Below are 22,438 nucleotides of genomic sequence, written 5' to 3' on the forward strand. Positions count from 1 at the left end.
GTCGCTCAACAGACTGAGCCACCCCGATGCCTTTGTGATACATTTTATGGCCCCACAATCAGATTTCATACTCACGTATTATTATTAGAAGGAATATAGGTTTATTAGGTTATTGAGGGCTTACTTTGTGTTCAACTCTGTGCTTTAGAATATCAGCCTTTCATATTTCTTCTTTTGTGATTTTCCTGTTCACATACTCTTGCCCATTTTTTTTCTTTTTTAAAGATTTTATTTATTTATTCATGAGAGACAGAGGGAGAGAGAGAGAGGCAGGGACACAGGCAGAGGGAGAAGCAGGCTCCATGCAGGGAGCCAGATGTAGGACTCGATCCTGGGTCTCCAGGATCCCGCCCTGGGCTGAAGGCAGCGCTAAACTGCTGAGCCACCCGGCTGCCCTAACCAACACTTTAAATGTTACCAATTGGTCGGTGTTATACACAGTGCTGCAATAAACGTTTTTGGATGATATCTTTGCATGTGTGACTATTTTTTTTAAGATTTTATTTATTTATTTAACACAGAGAGCACAAGCGGGGGGGAGTAGCAGAGGGAGAGGGAGAAGCAGGCTCCCCAGTGAGCATCAGGGAGTCCACACGGGGTTCGATCCCAGGATGCTGGGATCATGACCTGAGCCAAAGGCAGGTACTTAACCAGCTGAGACACCCAGACACTGAGTCCCACGTGTGACTATTTCTGAAGGATAAATTCCTAAAGTAGAATCACTGCCTCAGAGGATACTCCCATATTTTCTCTAAAAAAGTAGCTTATGTGTCCTCCCGAAGCATATCAGAGTGCCCATTTCCTGACATCCTCGTTAATGTGGGGCACTTTAAATTTTTGCCCATTTGATTATAATGGACTCTGTTCCTGCTCCTTACCCAGCATGAATTTCCTCTGATTTTAGTAACAAAGATTGCTTTTGCTTTGGCAAAACAGCTCTACTGACCCTCTCAGTTCATGTGGGTAGGTGGGTGGAGTTCAAACCTGATTCTAGAGGAGAGCGTGCATCCAAGCTGGTCAAGCAGGTGCTGGTTCCCTGGAATTTAAATCTGGAGCAAATTAGACCATGACTGAAGGCCGGTGAAGTTCATTCATCCCAATGGTACCATTGGGGTGAGACCAACTTCCTACATCCTTGAATCTGCCCTGTTTCTCGTAGTTTCTAAGGTCTATCAACTTCCCCTTATAGTAGATAATTTAAGTTTGATAGATAGACTCATCCTATAATATCATAGGAGATTGATACCTTTTTGGGGGGATAGATCTTTGACAAACTTTCGTTTCCTGTCATTATTGGTCTCATTAGGCATTTTTATCTCTTTTGGAGTCAAGTTTGAAAAATCACCCATTTTACTGCTATGTAGCTGTACACTACATTTTCTTCTATTTTTTTGGTAATAATTTATGTGTCTGTATTTACATCTCCCCTCTCATACCTAGCTTTTGGGCTTGCTTTCTTCTATCAGTTAGATGATTTCAGCTGGAAATAACAGGAAAGCATGATTCAAATTGGCTTAAACAATAAGGAAACGTATTATCTCACATAACAAAAAGTCCAGAGACAGGATGTCTCCAGCACATCGGGACTCTGGGTCTAGTTTTCTGCAAATCTGTGGGCACTGCTCTTGGGCTGGAGGCAAGATGATTATAGCAGCTCTGAGCATCATACCCAAAAATCCAGAAAAAGAAATACAGAGACAGAAAGGGACTCTTCCACGTGCCTCTTCTACGTGCCTCTTTCTTAAGAGCGTTGAACCTTTCTCCTGCAGTCTTGCCATATCATATATATATATGGTCAGGGCCGAGTGACATACCCATTCCTAATCAATCACTAGAAAGGAGAATCACCCACCATAACCTACTTAGCTTAATCATCCTGAGGTGGAATGATTGCTGGAGAGGCAACACCCTTGACCACTTCATCTGTTTATCTTAATCAGACTGGCCAAAGGTTTGTCTGTTTTATTAGGCCTGTCACGGATTTTGTCTTATGGGTCAGATGTTGGCCTTTTGTTTCCTAATGCATTCTTTCTTCTACTTTAGATTAATTGCACTATTCATTTATTTCTAAACTTCTATTTACAAACAAATCCACAAAGGCTGTAGCTTTTCCTCCTATTGTCATTTTGGCCACATTCATTAGATTTTTCATACGTATCCCTGTCATTGTTACTTGTTTCTAAATAATCTAGAACTTTAGTTTTACTTTCTTCCTTTCAAAAAAGGAAAGTTTTACTCATTTATTTGAAAGAGGGAGAGGGAGAAAGCGCGAATAGGGGGAGGGGCAGAGAGAGAGAGAAGAAGCAGACTCCCTGCTTAGTGGGGAGCCCATCCCAGGACTCCGAGATCATGACCCTAGCCGAAGGCAGATGCTTAATTGATTGAGCCACCCAGGTGCCCCTCGTTGTTCTTTCTTCTTAAGTTTGATATAGAAAGTTGTTTTATTTTCTTGGTTCATTTTATTCCCAAGAGGAATAAGCGTTATCTTCTTTGATGTTATTTTCCACATTCACTGCATGGTGATGTGGTCTACGTGATTTCTCTGTATGTAAATTTCTTTAAATGTGTATGTGAAGATAGTGCTTTCTTTCATTTTTATTTGTATTTATTTTATTTATTTATTTATTTATTTATTTTTGCTTTCTTTCATTTTTAAATAATTTTAAAAATATCCTGTTAAAGTAACACGTACACAATTTGAATTGTATAATAGAACTTAAGGCATATAATAAGAAATAGCTGTTTTAGACCCTTTCCTTGCATCCCCTCTGTCCTATTCCCCTGGGGCAATGCTTTTCAACAATTTTAACCATGCCTTCTGTTAATTTAGCTCCATATTTCCAAATGACATAATCTGCTGGGATGCCTGAGTGGCTCAGTGGTTGAGTGTCTGCCTTTGGCTCAGGTCATGATCCCAGGGTCCTGGGATCCAGTCCCTCATCGGGCTTCCTGCAGAGAGCCTGCTTCCCCCTCTGCCTGTGTGTCTGCCTCTCTCATGAATCAATCAATCAATCAATCAATCAATCAGATCTTTAAAAAAAAATCTGCCGCTGCTTGTTCTTGATTTTTCAATATTAGATAATATCCATTTGGGATGCCTGGGTGGTTCAGCGTTTGAGTGTCTGCCTTTGGCTCAGGGTGTGATCCCGGAGTCCTGGGATCAAGTCCCACATTGGGCTCCCTGCATGGAGCCTGCTTCTCCCTCTGCCTATGTCTCTGCCTCTCTCTCTCTGTGTCCCTCATGAATAAATAAAATATAAAAAATAAAAGATAATATCCATTTGATTTTCTACCATAGAATATGAAGACCACTCTTATCCATCATCACTCACTTCCCACTTTTTTTACCCACTGTTCCAATGCAGCTTTATCACGATTTTACAACTGTTTATTACTGAGACACATAGTGTTTTCTGATTACACTTCCTTTCCTGAACAATCTTTTCCTCTCTAGAGATAATAATTGCTTCATTTTTATCTTTGGTTAGTTGTCTATGTGCCTATTATTAGCTTTTCCCAAATTTTTCAAAAACATTCTGAAGCAACTTAGTACTATTTCCCACGTAGTCAAATGCTCTGAGAAGTCTTTCAGCTTTTCTTTTTCTTTCTTTCTTCTTTCTCCGCCACCCCCCCACCCCCCATCAACATAAGTCTCTTCTGGAATCCTCTGTTTTTCTGGCACCAATTTGGATTGTTTGATCTCTAGGCCTCCCTGCAAGGCTGTTTTCCTGGGACTTCCCTAAATCTGTCTTTTGTATTAAACCTCCTTTTTCCTGAATCTTACCTCTTCCTACTTCTTGGTTTATTTCCTTGCTTGGCTGAAGCACCTTTACCAGGGCATCCTGAAGAGGGGTGCATGGGTGGTAAACCAGATGCCACTGATGCCTCATCTCATACCTACTCAACTCACTTGATTCCACTTGTACTTGCCAGCTGGTTCAATTTCCTTTGAGATTTTAACTATTGCGGTGGGAAAAATTAGTTTTCTGGAAATACCCATTCCTGTTAGGTACGAGAGAGGCCCTAAGTGTCTAATTTCTCCTCATACAGACTTTCCAGCTATCCTTTTCTTTTCAAAGTCATTCCTGATCTGTATCTTCTATTGTACCTAATTTTGCCCATTCCTGAACCTTTCTTGGGATCTTTCATGAAAAGTATCATCCTTCTTATCAGCATTTTCCTCTTTAGGGAAAAAAACTCAACTTCCTGTAACTCAATTTTCTACAACAAGAGGACCAAGATTTATGGTTATCACATGACTTCATAGATATTAAACAAAATATTGTTGTTTAATGGTTGAATGCTAGAGACATTGTGATACCTCTGTTTATCTTAATCAGACTTGTCAAAGGCCTATTTTATTTACTGGGCTTTTCACAGAATTAACTTTTGATGTTTTGTTTGTGTTCTGTCTTATACATTGTAATCTTTTCTATTTGCGATAACTTTTAGTATTATTTTTATTTTTTTTAATTTTTTTTATTTTTTTTAACTTTTAGTCTTAAATAATATCCCCTTTCTTAATTCTAATACTTTTATTTTTTTAAATACCAAGGAGTATGTATATATTTAAAATTATCTAAGATATTTACCTCCCTAGTGCAGTCTCTATGTTTACTCCTGTGTCCACTAGAATTAAATCCTCCTTATTTCTCTTATTTTTGTAAAAGCACAATTTCATCAATGTTTAAACTATACAGTAAATGTCAACAAGATTATTTAAGACTTCTATCAAACATCTTGTAACATATATTTCTATAACTACTCTTAGTCAAATAAGTTAAACCCATCAATTTATGATTTCTACATATCCAATGAAAGTCTCTGTCTTTTAATAGATCATGCTTTTGGTATCATGCCTAAGAACTCTTAGCACTAGATTCCAAAAAAAAATTCTCGTGTATTTTTCTAAAAGTTTTGGGGTTTCACATTTTGGGTTTAAGTCCATAATCCATTTTGAAGGTTTTTTTGTTTGTTTTTGTATTTTTATGAGATGTGAGTTCAGGTTGGGTGTTTTGTTTTTCGCCTTTGGAAAACTAATTACTTCGGTAACTTTTGATGAAAAGACTGCTTTTACTAAATTTGAATTACTTTTTCACCTTTCTCAAATATCAGTTGAGTATATTTGTGTGGGTCTAATTCTTGTTCTCTATTTCATACCATTAGTCTATTTGTCTATCCCTGTACCAATACCACAGTCTTGGTTACTGCACCTATACAGTAAGTTTTGAAACCAAGTAGATTGATTTCTCCCACTTTATTCTCCTTTTCTAAAAATTATCTTAGTTCCCTTGTCTTTCTGCATACATTGTATAATAACTTTGGCTATATCTACAAAAAAATTCTTGCTAGGGTTTGGACAAGAATTGTATTAAACCTCTATGTCAGTTTGAGGAGATATGACTTCTTTGCTATGTTTTAATCTGTGAACATGGCATATCTCTACATTTATTTATATTTATATATATTTATTTACATTTTTAAAATTTCTTTCATCAGTGTTATGTAGTTTTCATTATATCAATCCTATACATGTTTCATTAGAGTTATGTGATTTCTTTTTAGTGACTTTAAATGGTATTGCATTTTAAATTTTAGTCAATGTGCTTATTGCCGAATATATAGAAATATAATTGAAATTTGTTTTGTTTACCTTGTATTTTGCCGACTTACTGGATACTTACTTAGTTTTGGTTTTTTGGAGATTCTTGAGATTTTCTACATATGTGATAACATTGTGTACAATTAGGGATATTTTTGTCTCTTTCTCCCCAATTTGAAATCTTTCTCTTTTCTTACTCTATTGAACTAGCTAGAACTTTCCACATTATGTTGAATAAGGGTGGTGAGAGCAATCATCTTTGCCTGGTTTCTTATCTCAGGGGGAGAGCATGCAATCTTTCACTATTAAGTATGATGTTGGCTGTAGGTTTTTTGTAGATGCTTTTTATCAAGTTGAGGAAGTTCCTTTCTCAACCGCCTGCCTTTTTTAGAGTATTTCATGAATGGGTGTCGATTTTATCAAGTGCTTTTTTGCACTGATTACCATTATCATGTGACTTTCCTTCTTTAGCCTGATAATACAGTGGATAGATATTGAACCATCCTTGCATCCAGAATAAACCCTCCTTGATTATGGTATATAATTCTTTTTTTTTTTTTAAGATTTTATTTATTCATTCATGAGAGACACACACACACACAGAGAAAGAGGCAGAAGCACAGGCAGAGAGAGAAGCAGGCTCCATGCATGGAGCCTTATGTGGGACTCAATCCCAGGTCTCCAGGATCACGTCCTGGGTTAAAGGCAGGTGCTCAACTGCTGAGCCCCCTAGGCATCCCTATATGTTAATAAATTCTATTTGCTAATATTTTGTTAAGGATTGTTGTATTTATATTCATGAGAGATACAAATCTGTGATGTGTGTGTGTATGTGTGTCTTTGTGTATGTGTTAAGCCTGTACTTGTTTTGGCCCAGATATGGTCTATCTCTGAATATGTTCCATGGGCACTTGAAAATAACATGTATTCTTTTTTTAAAGATTTATTTATTCATGAGAGACACGGAGACATAGACAGAGGGAGAAGCAGGCTCCACGCAGGGAGCTGGTTGTGGGACTCCATCCTAGGACTCCAAGATCACACCGGAGTCAAAGGCAGACGCTCAACCGTGGAGACACCCAGACATCCCGAAAATAACATGTATTCTTTGTTTGACTTTGCTATCAGGATAACACTAACTTCCTAAAATGAATTGGTATGTGTTCCCTTTTCTTCTATATTCTGAAAAGTTGTGTAGAATTGAGATTAAATAAACTTTTGGCAGAATTCTCCAGGAAAACTATTTGGGCATTGAGACTTTTTTTTTTTTTTTTTTTTTTGGCATTGAGATTTCTTTTGGGGGAGTTTTAAAATTATGAGTTCACTTTCCTTTATAATTATAGGATTATTTGGGGTACTTGGATGGCTCAGTCGGTTAAGCTTCTGCCTTAGCTCAGGTCATGATCTCAAGGTCCTGGGATCAAGCCCCATGTCAGGTTCTCTGCTCTTCAGGGAGTTTGCTTCTCCTTCTTCCTCTGTGCGCTCTCTCTCTCATTCTCTCTCACTCTCTATAAAGCAAGTAAGTAAAATCATTTTTAAAAACTATAGGGTTAAAAAAACTATAGGTTATTCAATTATCTAATTTTGGGTGAATTGCGGTAAATTAGGCTTTTTAAAGAATTGGCTCATTTGATCTAAGTAGTCAAAAATTTTTATTGGGTATAATGGCCTTTTTTAATATAAAATTTATTTATTTATTCATGAAAGACACACAGAGAGAGGCAGAGACACAGGCAGAAGGAGAAGCAGGCACCATGCGGAGAGCCTGAGGCGGGACTCAATCCTGGGACCCCAGGATCACGCCCTGGGCTGAAGGTGGTGCCAAACCGCTGAGCCACCCAGGTGTCTTTCTTAAAATTATTTGTAGTATATCCTTACTTATATTCTTTTTGATATCTGCAGTTTCTGTAGTAATATCCTCTATTTTGTCCAGATATTGGTGATTTATATCTTCTTCCTCTCTTTTTTGTCAATCTTGCTATAGGTTTGTCAGTTTTATTAATCTTTCTGGGAAAGATTAATTTTCTCTTTTTTTAAACTTCATTTATTTTTCTGTTGTTTTTCCATCTTCAATTTTATTGTTTTTCTGCTCTTATCTTTATTATTTCCTTCTTTCTTCTTGTTCGGATTTACTTTGCTCTTCTTTCTCTAAGGAGCTTAGATCACTGGTTTAAGATTTTTCTCTTTTCTAGTGTATTCAGTTAATGCTATACATTTCTTTCTCAACACTACTTTAACTATGTCCTACAAATTTTGATATGTTGTATCTTCATTTTCACTCAGTCCAGTGTATTTTTTAAAAATTTCCCCTGACTCATGGATTATTTGGAAATATGTTGCTTTTAGTTTCCAATTATTTAGAGATTTTTCTGTTCTCTTTCCCTTATTGATTTCTAGTTTGATTCCATTGTGGCTGGAAAACACATTCGGTATGATTTTAATTTTTGAAACATTGTTGAGTTCTTTTGGCCCAAGATATGGTCTATTTTAGTATATATCCTGTGGACACTTAAAAAGAATGTATGTTCTCCTCTTATTGGGTAGGTTGTTCTATAAATATTGATTAGATTTTGTTGGTTGATGGTGTTGTAGGCTCTATATCCTTGTTGATTTTCTATCTAGTTGTTTCAACAATTATTGAGAGGAGTGTTGAAGCCTCCAACTATAATTGTGGTTTTGTCAACTTTTCTATCCAATCATTTTTGCTTCACATGTTTTGCAGCTCTATTGTTTGGTATATATGCATAGGAGACATCTTTTGGTAGATTGATCATTTTATTATTGTATAATGTCCATATAATGGTCTGTGGTAATTTTCTCCACTCTTAAGTCTACTGTTGATTTTTATAATATTTTTGTTTTTGTTTTTTATGTTTGCATGTTTGTTTTAGTAATCTATACGGGCTCAAACTCATGACCCTGAGAGGAAGAGTCTGACTGAGCCAGCCACGTGCCCATTTTCTAAGGCTTTTGTGGGTGGTGGTGGCTGTTAGTGTTTTGTTGCTGACATAGAACATTTATTGTCTAAATGTTTTTTTTTTTTAATTTTTATTTATTTATTTATTTATGATAGTCACAGAGAGAGAGAGAGGCAGAGACACAGGCGGAGGGAGAAGCAGGCTCCATGCACCGGGAGCCTGACGTGGGATTCGATCCCGGGTCTCCAGGATCGCGCCCTGGGCCAAAGGCAGGCGCCAAACCGCTGCGCCACCCAGGGATCCCATGTCTAAATGTTTTCAATCATGCTAAACTGTCCCTTTTCCAGTCCTTTGGCTGAAGAGAGCAGGCTTTTGCTGGGGACTTCTTTTTTTCTGTGCCACTGCATTTCTGGGTTGCTAGCATTTTCAGCTCCAAGTCTGGGATATATAAAGCAAAAAGAAAACTCAGAGAATTTACCATCACTTGTTCCTTGTTCTAAGATCCCTAGCTGATTTACCTTCTCCTTTACATTTTTAAGGGTTTTGTTTTTATATGTAATGTCCAGAATTTTTAGTTGTATTTGGTAGGAGAAATAAGGAAGAATATCTTTCCTCCACATTCCCTACTCCAGACATCTAGAGTTTTAGATATATTTTTTAGAGTCTTATTATTTTGTAAAAGATTTTATTTATGAGAGACACATAGAGAGAAGCAGAGACATAGGCAGAGGGAGAAGCAGTCTCGCTGTGGGGAGCCCGAATTAGGATTGATTCCAGGACCCGGGAGAACAGCCTGAGCGGAAGGCAGACACTCAACCACTGAACCACCCAGGTGCCCCTAGAGCTTTATATTTTTGTTTGTTTGTTGGTGAGGGTTTGTCTTGTTTTGTTTTTAAGTAGGTTTCATGCCCACCATACAGGGCCCGAACTCACTATCTGAGCTGAAATCAAGAATTGGACACCCAACTGACTGAGCCACCCAAATGCCCCTAGAGCTTTATGTTTTTAATATACATATTTAAACTTACATTTTCTACCAGTACATAAAATTAATCATAGTCTATGTTTTCCCCCTGAGGTTGTTGGGTGAGGGGAACACCTAAAAACAAACAAACAAACAAAAACAAAACCCAAAAAAAACAAAATATCAATAGGAAAAGTGTCTAGGTAGAAGAATTACAAATGATTTTTATTTCTTTATTTGCTATTTCTGTATTGTTGCAAAAAACATTTGGAAGCTTTATGTTCTATGTGCCTTATGTTGTTATATTAAGTCAAATCTTATTCGTTTCTGCCAGTAAAAATAGAGTTTTATAGGCCCTCTTTTTGCTTACAGAAATAACTAATAAAATTGTAGGCTCTAAACTTAAAAATGGTTACAGTGATAACCAGTAAACTGCAGGCTCTTTGTAACTAATAAAATGAGTCTTGAAAGAGATGAAAGACGTGTCCCTTCTCTTCTGAATCAACAGAGGGAGCATTATCCTTCTGCATCATAAAGCTGGCCCAAAGAATCCAATTTGATAGGGTGTTAAAGACTTTTATGATAGTATCAATGTTGTTTTCTTGAGCAAAAACAGAGACTTGTGTGACTATTCATAATTTCTTACCAACTTGTTATGTTCATCTGTTTTTGGAAGTAAAATTTGACTAAACGGGCCTTGTAGAAGAATTTCTTTAAAAATTGCCATGTTGGGGTGCCTGTGTGGCTCTGTTGGTTAAGTGTCTGCCTTCAGTTCAGGTCATGATCCCTGGGTCTTCAGATCAAGCCCCCCACGTCTTCTATCTCTGCTTCTCCCTGCCTCCCCACTTGTGCTCTTTCTCTCTTGCACTCTTTCAAATAAATAAAAATCTTTTAAAAAAATTACCATGTTCAATGAGGATCACCTTCAAAAAGAAATCCATATTTCTGTTTGCTTATCTTATTTTAGAATTTGTTGTCTGGGCAATACTGTTGTAATGGACATCTCTGTAGTCCTGCACAGAATGAATACTTGTAAGATTACTCTGTCAAATAAGCAGTTACTAACACTTTCACGTTTTCATTCATGTATGTTGGGGCAGGGGGAAGCTTGTGGTTCTGCTAGGTAGTCTACTTCAACAAAGAAACTGAGAGACGTATTTCATTTAATTAACAAAGTACATGAAGCAATACACTGAGCAGCCGAGAGCTGAAGGTTGTGCTCTGTGCTGACAGGCCCATATAAAGCAGCAAAGAGAAAGGAGATAGAGGGTCATCGTGGGTCCCAGCAGGAGAATGTCTGTCTTTGTGATGTATCTCTTGCCAGCCCAGAATTACTCTGCTTTGCTGGATGAATCTGCAGACCCACCACAAAAAGAATTTAAAAAATATATTTTTTAAATTGTCTGTGGCCCAAGAGCCTCAACTAGTATTAATTTCTCAAGGAGAAAAAGCTCAGGGCACTATCCTCTGCGGAATAGCCTTAACTCTTTAATTTGCTGCCAGCAGTCAAGTTAAAGGAAAGGCTCGGGGCACTATCTTCCAGGAAAATGTTCATTTTCCTTATGAAAACAAGAGCCGCCTGGCAGCTGAGCGACTTTCTCATACTTCTAGCGTCTTGGGGGTGTATGCTTTCTGAATTTATGTTCTAAACTCTGTGCATGAAAAGCCTGCATCTAAGTCATGTCAATTCATATTTGGCTTGTCTGGACACTTCCAGCTTCTACTGGAACAATCTGAAAATAGATCTGAGTGTACTCTTTCTTTTCCCTCCCCTATGTCTCTCTCTTCTTCTCTTCCTGCTTTTTTCCCTCCTTCCTCCCCTTTCCCCCACGCTTCTTTCTCTCTCTCCTTTTCTCCCTCCCTCCCTTTATTCCTTTTGTCTTTTTTTTTTTTTTTTGGAAGAAATGAACAGCAACTAGAAGTCTCATACACTGTTAGTGGGCATGCAAAATGGTTCAATGACTTTGAAAAGACAGTGTGACAATTTCTTAAGTAGTTAAACATAATAGACTTAAAACTATAAAACTCTTTTTAAAAATAGGGCAAAAGTTTCATGGATTGAATTTAGCGTTGGTTTCTTGGATATGTTACTAAAGGTACAGGCAAAGAAAAGTAGAAAAATGGGACTTTATAAACATTTAATATTGTGTGCATCAAAAGACAATATCAACATAGTGAAAAGAAGACCCACGGAATGACTGAGAACACTTGCAAATCATAAATCTGGTAAGGGATTCAGGTCCAGAACACATAGAGAACTCCTAAAACTCAATGACAAAAAAAAAAATCAAATTTTTAAAATGGGCAAATAATTTGAATAGACATTTTTCTAAAGGAGACAAACAAATGACCAATAAACACATAAAAAGATATTCAACATCACTAATCATTAGGGAAATGCAAATCAGAACTATAATGAGATACTATCTTATACCCATTAGGACAGCTACTAGTAGAAAAATCTAGAAAATGACAAATATTGTTGAGGATGTGGAGCAATTAGAACCCTTGTACACTGCTGGTCAGAATGTAAAATAGTACAACTGCTGCAGAAAATGTATGGTGATTCCTCAGAAAACTAAAAATAGCACTATATGTTCCAGAAGTTCCACTTGAGGGTATATACCCAAAAGAATTGAAAGCAAGGTCTCAAAGAGATATTTGCACACCCATGTACTTAGCAGCATTATTCACAGTAGCTAAATGGTAGAAGCAACCTAGTTGTCCATCAATAGATAAGGAAAATGTGGTATATACATACAGCGGAAGATTTATTATTCAACTTTATTATTTTTAAAATATTTTATTTATTTATTCATGAGAGACACAGAAAGAGAGAGAGGCAGAGACACAGGGAGAGAGAGAAGCAGGCTCCCTGCGGGGAGTTCCATGCAGGAGTAGATCCCAGGACCTCGGGATCACGCCCTGAGCCAAAGGCAGATGCTCAACCACTGAGCCACCCAGGCATCCTATTATTCAACTTTAGAAAGGAAGGACATTCTGACATAGGCTTCAACATGGATGCATCTTAAAGACAGTGAACTAAGTGAACGAAGCTAGTTCCAGGAAAAAAATGCTTTATGCTTCTACTTATCTGAGGTACCGAGGGTAGTCAAAATTATAGAGACAGAAGGTAGAATGGTGGTTGCCTTTCTACTGTAGAAGATTAAGAGTTCTTGTTTAATGGGGACAGAGTTTCAGTTTCATAAGATGAAAGAGTTATGCAGATGGATGGTGGTGATGGTGGCACAATATTATGAATGTACACTTAAAATGGTTAAGATGGTTGACTTTATATTACATGTTTTTATGATAATAAAAATTATGGAAATACACATATAGTACCCATTTACATAAAAAATAAAAATAAAAAAGTTAAATATACACCTACACCTCTAGGAGCCGGCCAATCTACTCTGAATTGCTCAATAAAAATGAGAGCTAATAAGTCCTGGGGATGTAACTACAGCATGGAGGCTCTAGTTGATAATGCTGGATTGTATATTTGAAAGTTGCTAAGAGCGTAGATCTTAAAAGTTCTCATCACAAGAAAAAAAATGTGTAACTATGTGTGGTGATGGATGTTAACTAGACTTGTGGTGGTCATTCTGTGATAGATACAAGTATTGAATAATTATGTTGTACATCTGAAACTAATATATGATATAATATGTATTATACATGTAAAAATACAAAATTATTACAACTATAAAATAAAGGGGGCAATAAAAAGAAGATCAAGGGTATGGATGATTATCATGGGGAAGGAAGAGAATGTAATCAGAAGGAACCCACACCATACTTCCAGGATAATGGTATTATTGTATTTCTTCAACTGAGTGGGAGGGCACAAAATTGCATATTGCACCATTCTTCTTTTTTTTAAGATTTTATTTATTTATTCATGAGAGACACACAGAGAGAGGCAGAGACATAGGCAGAGGGAGAACAGGCTTCCTGTGGGGAGCCTGATGCGGGACTCGATCCCAGGACCCTGGGATCACGACCTGAGCCGAAGGCAGACACCCAACCACTGAGCTACCCAGGTGTCCCGCACCATTATTCTTTAAACCTTCACATCTTTTGTAAATATTTTTATCAATTCAATCAAAAACAAAGAAAAAATGAGCATCAGCCCACTAGTGACAAGCCAGGTGCAACTGAGAATGGCAACAGCCCAACTGGTGTTGGGATGGAATGAGGCAGGGACTTGCCCCAACTCCCCATGAGAATTCTGGGATGATCCTGATGGCAGAGCCAACTCCGTGAACTGGATTTCAATCTTCATAAACACATACTAAGCAAACAGCATTGCCTTGTTCTCCTACTCTAAATAGTTCGTTGATCAGGCTTCAAGTGAATAAAATCTCCCAGAGGCCTTAGTAGGAATTTAGATGTGAAGATGATGATAGTTTCACCCCACCCTACACGTTCAGAGGCCTTCTTGCCTCTGAGATCTTGTGAGTTGATGCAGATGGTACAGAGGGTCTCTAATCAGGTATGACAGTGTGGTAAGGGCAGTTAAAGAGAAGGGGTGGCATAAGAAGGGAAAGATTTTTCTGGTTGGCTTAGCAGACCCTTAAAGACCTATTCAACCCTGAGACTCTGTTCTAGGGAGTGTTAGGAGTGGAGGTCCATGTAAACACATTTTCTTGATTTTTATCAAGTCCGGCCAAGAATTTTCTTCCTCTTCTGAGGCTGCTGGGTCTTTCACATCGTATCAGCTGCAAGACTTACTGCCTCACTGACTCTCCCCACACCCATATTCAACCCCCACTGGATTCCCTGGGGCCACCTGCACAAAAATATATGCCTCTCAGATAATGGAAAATTTATTCTAAAAGCTTATTTTAGATTGAGAAATATCCGTTCTTTCATGCCCGTGTTGCTAATATGTCTGCTCTGACCTGTGGTTTTTGCACAGCTGAAGGGTCATGCTGGCCCTCCCTCTGCCTTCAAGCGGGGCTGCTTTCTCCCATTTCTCATAATCTGTTTCATCTCGTGGTGGGTGTTATAATGGGGAGGGGTAAGGAGTGTGGTCCCTGTGACAGAGGCATGAGCCCTGCCACTAAGGAGGCCTTGATCAAACAGCAAACATTCAGAGGCAAGGACAATGGTACCCATGAAGCCACCTGGAGCTGAAGAGAGATGCTATGGCCTCCATTATGCCCTTATTCCTGAGTCTCCTTAGGTTTCTCTAGCTATCAGATGCTGTCTCTAATTTCCTCAGGATCAGTGGCTCAAGCTTTGGCCCTGAGCCTGAGCCCTGGATTTATGGCTGAGTCCTCTGGAAGTCAATTTTCTTCTTTCCTCTCCTCTTTCCCAGGGGAGTCTCTCTGCCTCATACTCAGATATCCTCTGAGACTGAATAGCCTTATCTTGCTGCAGAAACAAAGAGCTGAGACATGAGTCTAGAGAAATTTGCGTACAGATTCGTGTGGGCTTTGGGTGGTTGGAGCCGACAAGGGACTAATCTGATTACTGATTGGGTGCCATTACCAACCTGCTTCCCTCTCTGACAGTCTGGTCACTAGAAACATGGAAGCCTTGGAGCAGGATAAGGCAGGACATGTGAATTCTCATCACTGCTCTTCCAGTGAATTTCTGTGTTGCCCTCAAGTAATTCCTGCCTCTTGTCCCCAGCAGCTTTACCAGTGAAATGAAAGGTAGTTGCACTAACATTTCCCAGAGTGTCATGAAGGCCAGAAGCTGTATCGGACAATTATGTGCTTTGGAAGGTCTCTGAGCATTACGGGGGAGATCTTGAACAATTGAGAGTATTACTAGTTCATCCACAACCCTAAGGATGTAGATGATGCTGGGGCCAATCTAGTCAAATATGAATGATGAAAGCCAATCACAAAGTTGAAAATAAGCTCCAGATGCAAGGAGATGAGACAGTTAGATTTACTTCCTCTTTTCTAATTTGAGAGGTTTCATGTTGAAGAAAATCAGTGTGTTAGAGGCTGCAAGAGACCTAAACACAGTCACCATGAGGCTGGGTTGTGTCCTCACGGCTGGGGTCCTCTACTTTTCTCCTACTGTGCTCTGGGCAGCCCAGATGCTACTAGGTAAGTGATACATTTGAACATTGGTGTGGGAATGGAGATATGCCTGACTTTGATCAATGGAAAGATACGTGGACTGACTTTGGCCCAAAGAAGCAATGTTCAGGTGGGAAATGAAGGGCAGATATTTGAAAACGTGGTATGCTGGATTGAATGGCTCTTTCTGAATATAAAGATCTTCAAGCTTTTCCATTCTCAAATCCCCCTTGACTATGATACCCCATTTAGCTACCATCTCAACTCTTTTCCTTCCTTTTCTCAGATTTCTTGAAAGAGTAGTTGGTACCACCTACTTTGTCCACTTCCCCACTTCTCACTCATACCTCAGCACGCCCAGTCTGGCTTCCAACAGAATCAGTTTTGCCCAGGGTGTAATGATCAACTATGCCATTACCCATCCTTTAGTTCTTTTGCTGCTGGATTTCTCTGCTGCATTGGGCAGTGTTGGTCACTTATTCTTTCTTGGCATTCTTTGCTTGCCTGACTTCTGTGCCATTTTCTCCTTGCACTCTATGTACCTGTCTTTGTCCCTTTGGTGGCTTCTGTTATCTTCCCCTTAAAGACTTGTGTTTTCTATTGTTGTTATTCCTGCCTCCTTACTCTTCTTTCTTTACCCAATCTCCTTAGTGAGTTCATGTATCTGCATAATTTTTACCTCTACAACTATTACTTAAGAGTTCCGGGATCCCTCGGTGGCGCAGCGGTTTGGCGCCTGCCTTTGGCCTGGGGTGCGATCCTGGAGACCCGGGATCGAATCCCACATCGGGCTCCCGGTGCATGGAGCCTGCTTCTCCCTCTGCCTGTGTCTCTGTCTCTCTCTCTCTCTCTCTCTGTGTGTGACTATCATAAATAAATAAAAATTAAAAAAAAATAAATCTTTAAAAAAAAAAAAAGAGTTCCAAGTCAAATCTCCAACCTTAATTGTGCTTTTTAGCTTCACAGTTGAAGATCCAACTTTGCACAAGACATATATCTGCAAGTTTCACAGGTATCTCAGCACAAAACTGAATTCATCTGTCCCCTTGGTCTCTACATCTCCTAATTTCATCTTTCACTGTGTCTGATCTCACTTCATGGCATCCACCCAGGCATCCAGGCCAAAAACTTGGAAGAAAACCTAGACTCCTTCCTCTCCCTTCCCTGGATATGATTCATTAGCAAGTTTGGCAAAATGTAACTTCTAGACTGTTCTTAGAGACAGTCCCTTCCTTGAGACAGAACTAATAGTATGCTAGGAAAAGCTCTCATCATTGTTGACTTTGGATAGTCCAATAATTTCTTAACTAACCTCTGTGTCTCAGTCTTGTGCCCTTGAAATCGATTCTGCACTCTGCAGCTGGTGCACACAAGGCACACCATAGCCTGGTTTCTACTTAACCTCTGCAGCCTCTGCTTTTACCTTGCGAGCCCTGCAAATTATGTTGTAATAAACCCCACCCTGCTTGTATTTATCCATTCACACACCAGGTTCTTACCTATCTCTAAGCTTCACTCATACCGCTACCTCTGCTTGAAATGAGCTTTCTCCATGGGCCCCATTTCCTCTTACTCACAAACTTTTAGACATCCCTAAAGATTCCATATAGGTGACATCTTCACCAGGGAAGCTTCTTTGAAAGCTTCCCTTTCTTTCTGCCCCAATGGTTGCCTGTCATACATCTTTGTTATTATTTTACTCCTCATGCTGAAATAATCTCCTCATATGGGTGTGCCATCCACTAAACTGAGTTATTTGTAGACAGGGACAATGCTTTTTTTGTTTTTGTTTTTTAACCTTGTCATATTTATGTTTAATTCTTTAGCATCTGCGTTATCCTTGCACAAAAATGTTGTTGAATCATTTTACTGAACTCATAGAGACAGGACTTGGTGACTGTGTGAAGATACAGCACTGGTATTATGGCAAGAACTCCTTTTCTGTTAACTAGCTGTATGTCACCTGGAAAATTCACTTTTATATCTCTAATTCCATTTTCTTATTCATAAAATGAGACTAACACCTACCATGTAATTGAGTGAAAGTGCCTGGCAACTCACAAGCTCATTTTCAAAAAGGAGTGGAAGCTGAGTCCAGTTGAATAATAGCAGAGGAACTGAAAAAGGTAGCAGCAGTAGTGGTGAAGGGAGCTGAGGGAGGATCTAAAGAAAACACCTGGTACTGATATAATGAGAATTAGGAAGTGGAAAGAGGCCTTGCTTGGGGAAGTTACAGAGTTTTGGGCCTTTGGGAATGGAAAGGAACAAAGGCAAGTGGGTCGGGAAAGAATGGAGTGAAGAATTGAGGATATGTGAATGGCCATGGGGCCAAAAGAAGGGGAGAGGGATTGAGGGACAAGAAGCAATCATGAAGATGGGAAAAATGGAAATTATCTTGCCTGGGTCAACGATGGAGCTAAGTGATAGGTTGAGGAGATACATTGAAAAATCCTTAACTCTAAGTTTTAGCCTGGAAGCAAAGAAAGAATTGTTCCATAGTTACCATTACAGACTGGGAGCAGAGGTTTGGAGTAGAGAAAAGGACATAGGAAGGGCTCTATTGTTGCCATGGAAAATTCAAGGGACAGAGGACATCAAGGTAGAGATGGCTGAAAAAATGAAGACCAGAAAGAAGGAGAAAGGAAGGAGACACTGCTAGGTACTGAAAGCTAATTGGTAGATAATATATTCATGGATGAAGAACAAAGGGAATTTTGAGAAAATGAAAGTGTGGAAGAAACCCTCCAAGGAAGATCTGAGACCTGCAGTTGATCAAGTCTATAAACAGTGAAGTAAAATAATACTGATTTTGAATTCAGACATAATTTCTTTTCTTGCTCTGTTCCCTACTTTTTTTTTCAAATTTTGGGTAAGTTAATGAACTATTCTAAGCCTGTTTCTCTAAGACTTATAAAATTGGGGGTGAAATTGCATACCTAGAAGTCTTGTCAAGATTAGGTAAAATAATGCATAAAAGTGTCCAGCAGTGTGTGGTACGTGTTAAACACCCAGTGAGTGTTAAAATCTGATCATCTCCCTTCCCCTTTTATCCTACGCCTGCCTGCTCAGGGGTCATCATTGCCTTAGGCCTCTGGTTTCCTGCACCAGCAGCTGGATGTCATGCTGGTGAGTTCACATTTTGCCATTGTCTCCCCACCCTCTTCCCCAAACCACGGTCCATTCCCTGAGAGCACCTGAAAGCCAGTGGATCAAGATACAAGTCAATAGACCCACGTGGGTTTTGGAGTCTCCCCTTCTCACTCTACAAAGGATGATTCTCCTGGAGATTCCCTGGTAGAGGGCAATTTTCTGTCTTCTTCCTTCAAGTCACAGCTTTGTTTTCTGCTTCTCAAACCATGCCCTGCTCAGCTGCCCCTTTTGAGACGCTGCAATGTGAAGGACCTGTCAGCACCCAGGAGAGCAGCTGTGATACCCAGGAGGACTTGATGAGCCCAAGGGAAGTTGACTTCCAGGTCAAGGGCTACACTTTCAGTAAACCCTTCCATCTGATTGTGTCTTACGGTGAGGTCTCCGGAAGGACTGACTAGTGCAGACCTTCTCTTTTTCCCATTTCCCAAACCTGCTCTTTCAGCCCACTAGCCCAGTCACAAAGTTGCCCCCAGGAAATTGGCTGTGGGATGAGATACAGTAGCCCTGCCTTATCCATGAAGGATATGTTCCAAAACCCCCAGTGGATGCCTGAAACTGCAGATTGTACCAAAGTCTTAATCTACTAAGTTTTCCCTATACACATGTACCTATGATAAAATATAAATTAGGCACAGTAAGAGATCAGTAAGAGATGAACAACAATATCTAATAATACAATAATTATCACAATATACTGTGGTAAAAGTTATGTGAGTGGTCTCTCCCTCCCTCAAATACCTTATTGTACTAATATGTAACTATCTGGTGATGATGTGAGATGATAAAATGCTTACCTGATAAAATAAGTGAGGGGACTGACAGAAGCACTGTGAGGCAGTGTTAGGCTACTACTGATCTTCTGATGATATATCAGAAGGGGGATCATTTGCTTCTGGACTGCAGTTGACCATGGAAAGCAAAACTGTGGATAAAGAGGGATTTCTGTACCTTCTTCCCTATATTCAGGGAAGCCTCACAAACGCCCTACAAAAATTCACTCACTCTTTGGCCCTAGAGAAGTTGTTCCAATTCCCAACCAGGGGCGAGAATTGTGTGGACCCTCAGAGAAAGGTGAGAGGACAGTCTGTGCGAGTAGCACCGGGGGAACTCCCAAGGGAGGCAGTGGGTCACACTCAACTCTTGCTTTGGGCCACAGACTGGCTGATCCTCCAAGGTCCAGTCAGCCCTATATTTGAAGGAGACCCACTGACTCTACGGTGCCAGGCCTGGCAAGACTGGCCACTGGCCCAAGTGACCTTCTACCGAGATGGCTCAGCAATGGGTCCCCCTGGACCTAATAGGGAATTCTCCATTGCGGTGGTGCAAGAGACTGACAGCGGGCACTATCACTGCAGCGGCATCTTGAGGAGCCCTGGTCCTGGGAGCCCAGAAACAGCATCTTCCGTGGCTATCAAGATCCAAGGTGAGCGCTGGAGGGAGTGTGGTTGTTGGCAGAGGCAGGTGGGGAGACACAGAGAGACCAAGACTGTCTCTCAATAAAGGTGACAAGATCACTGAAGGCTAAGAGACAGGTTGCTGGCAAATGCTTGGGCTTCAGGAGGAGCAGCATCTCAGCATTGCATTCTCAAGTCTTCGAGTCCTCTCCAAGTTCCGTGTGCTTCCCACGCCTCCGTCCCCCAGATCCACGCTTCCCAATGTTCACTGATTGGGTGTCTGGACTCTTGTAAGATTTGCCCACCTCTGAGTCTTTCCTAATATTGTCTAGTTAAAGAGAGAGAAGATTTGGAAGTTTCAATGCAGCTTTGCTAAGACTGCTCATTCTTAATGGGAATGGGGGAGGAAAGTGCGACCAGATACTTTGCCTGGCATGGGTCCACCTGAATGTAGGATGGCTGAGCTCTTCTTTCTCACTTATCTCTCCCCCAGAACTGTTTCCAGCCCCACTTCTCAGAGCCACCCCCTCTGCTGAGCCCCGAGAGGGGGACCCGGTGACCTTGAGCTGTCAGACAAAGCTGCCCCTGCAGAGATCAACCACCCGCCTCTTCTTCTCCTTCTACAAGGACAGCAGGACAGTGCGCAGCAGGGGCCTCTCCCCGGAATTCCAGATCCCCACAGCTTCAAAGGCGCACTCTGGGTCCTACTGGTGTGAAGCAGCCACTGAGGACAACCAAGTTTGGAAACAGAGCTCCAAGCTGGAGATCCGGGTGCAGAGTAAGTTAGTGTGGATTTGTCTGGCGTGTGTGAAAAGTGAGGGAAAGGATTGGACCTGTGAGCTGGGGTTTGGTATGAACAGGTTAAGTTAGGACACAGAGGAGGAGGGAACAATAAACCAGAGTCCCCGGGGATGGAAAAGAGCACAGTTATGGAACTTCTCCCTCGGACCACAGTGCACACCTCACCAAACCAAGACCTGAGCCAGCTCCACAGCTGCTGCCCCATAGACCCTATGCTCCCTACATGAACGCTGGACATCTGCAGGAATATAGTATCTAGAATGAAGGTGAGGTAGTCGGGAGTTTATATTCAATTCTCAATTAAAAAGGCTGCACTTGACCTGAAATAATATATCCAGAGGGGGTGGTAATCCTAATGAGGGGGCTTGAGATCATGTCATAAGAAAAATAATAGGAGGTGATTTTGAAGAGGAGGTGATACAAGGAGCCAGTGGAGGTGTTCTTGAAACACTGAAGGCTGGAACAAAGATGAGGAATTGCACTAATGTCATATACAGTAAAGAGGTTGACCTAGGACCACTGACCACCTCCACACTGTAGGGAATTAGGTTCTGCCTTTATAGAGGAAGAATTGGCTAATATCTATAGCCCTGTAATGATGAAGCCTCATCACTGAAGATTTTCAAACTGAGGTAGCCAAGCTTCAGATTCAAATTTTGATCTTGAGGGAGTTCTTAAACCTCTGCTGGCATTGGACCCCACAGCCACTTTCAGAAAACAAGAAAGACAGGTTAGGGCCAGAGTTAGGCTTCACCCTTATATGTACCATGAATATGAGGCTAGGACCATTGTATGAGGCTAGGGCCAGAGTCAGACTTCGGTCTTATATGTTCCTCTTATCCCATAATGCAGGTCCCTCCAGCTCTACTTCGTCCCGCAACTTGAATCCAGCTCCTCAGAAATCACCTGTTCCAGAATCTACTCCAACAGCATTCCCTGGACCTCAGCCTCCACTGTCCACCCCTTCTAAGAACCCAGGCTTCTCCTCTCCTCTACAGGTGCCAGACCCCCATCTGTATCACCAGATGGGCATTCTTCTCAAGCAAATGCAGGATATGAGAGCTCTCCTTGGTCACCTGGTCATGGAGCTGAGGGACCTATCTGTCCGCCTGAAGCTTGAGACCATAAAGGGTCCTGTTGAATACGAGTAAATAATTCATCTGCAGTATTGCTCAAGTACTCTGAATAAATTCAGCTTTTTCTACTTTTGCTCTTTCTGTCCTATACATACACATAAATAGTCTTGAAAATTGCCCAGTATTTTGTTAGAGTAACAGAGATAGGTGAGTATAAATAAATTTGCACAAAGTGATCCTCAGAATTTAGCTATAATTACATATTCTCTCATGACCTGCTCCCTCTAGACCAGCTGTTGCCTTCTTTTGCCAAGGCCAGAATCTGGCGACTAAAAGAAAATCAATGAGATGCACTTAATGCAGCAGTCTCAACTGGAGGCAATCCCCCACCCCCACCAAAGGGGACATTTGACAATGTCTAAAGACATTTTGGGGAGTGGGGCTACTGGCATCTAGTGAGTAGAAGCCAAGAATGCTGCTAAATATCAG

General features: G+C 40.4%; 1 protein-coding gene across 2 annotated transcripts; it reads left to right on the forward strand.

Annotated features, from left to right (window-relative positions):
• The first annotated feature begins 15,443 nt into the window (after positions 1–15,443).
• Positions 15,444–22,041, forward strand: FCRLA (Fc receptor like A). Of its 2 annotated transcripts, none has more exons than XM_041722738.1 (6): positions 15,444–15,555; positions 18,598–18,654; positions 18,856–19,050; positions 19,835–20,101; positions 20,566–20,850; positions 21,726–22,041. In XM_041722738.1, the coding sequence occupies exons 1-6, from the start codon at positions 15,477–15,479 to the stop codon at positions 22,022–22,024; spliced, it is 1,182 nt and encodes a 393-aa protein (XP_041578672.1). In that variant the 5' UTR covers positions 15,444–15,476; the 3' UTR covers positions 22,025–22,041. The 2 variants fall into 2 exon arrangements, with proteins under 2 accessions (XP_041578672.1, XP_041578673.1); XM_041722739.1 differs by having other exon boundaries at positions 18,898–19,050.
• Positions 22,042–22,438: the final 397 nt, after the last annotated feature.

Source organism: Vulpes lagopus, chromosome 11 (genome assembly GCF_018345385.1).
Source record: "Vulpes lagopus strain Blue_001 chromosome 11, ASM1834538v1, whole genome shotgun sequence".
Lineage (NCBI taxonomy): Eukaryota > Metazoa > Chordata > Mammalia > Carnivora > Canidae > Vulpes > Vulpes lagopus.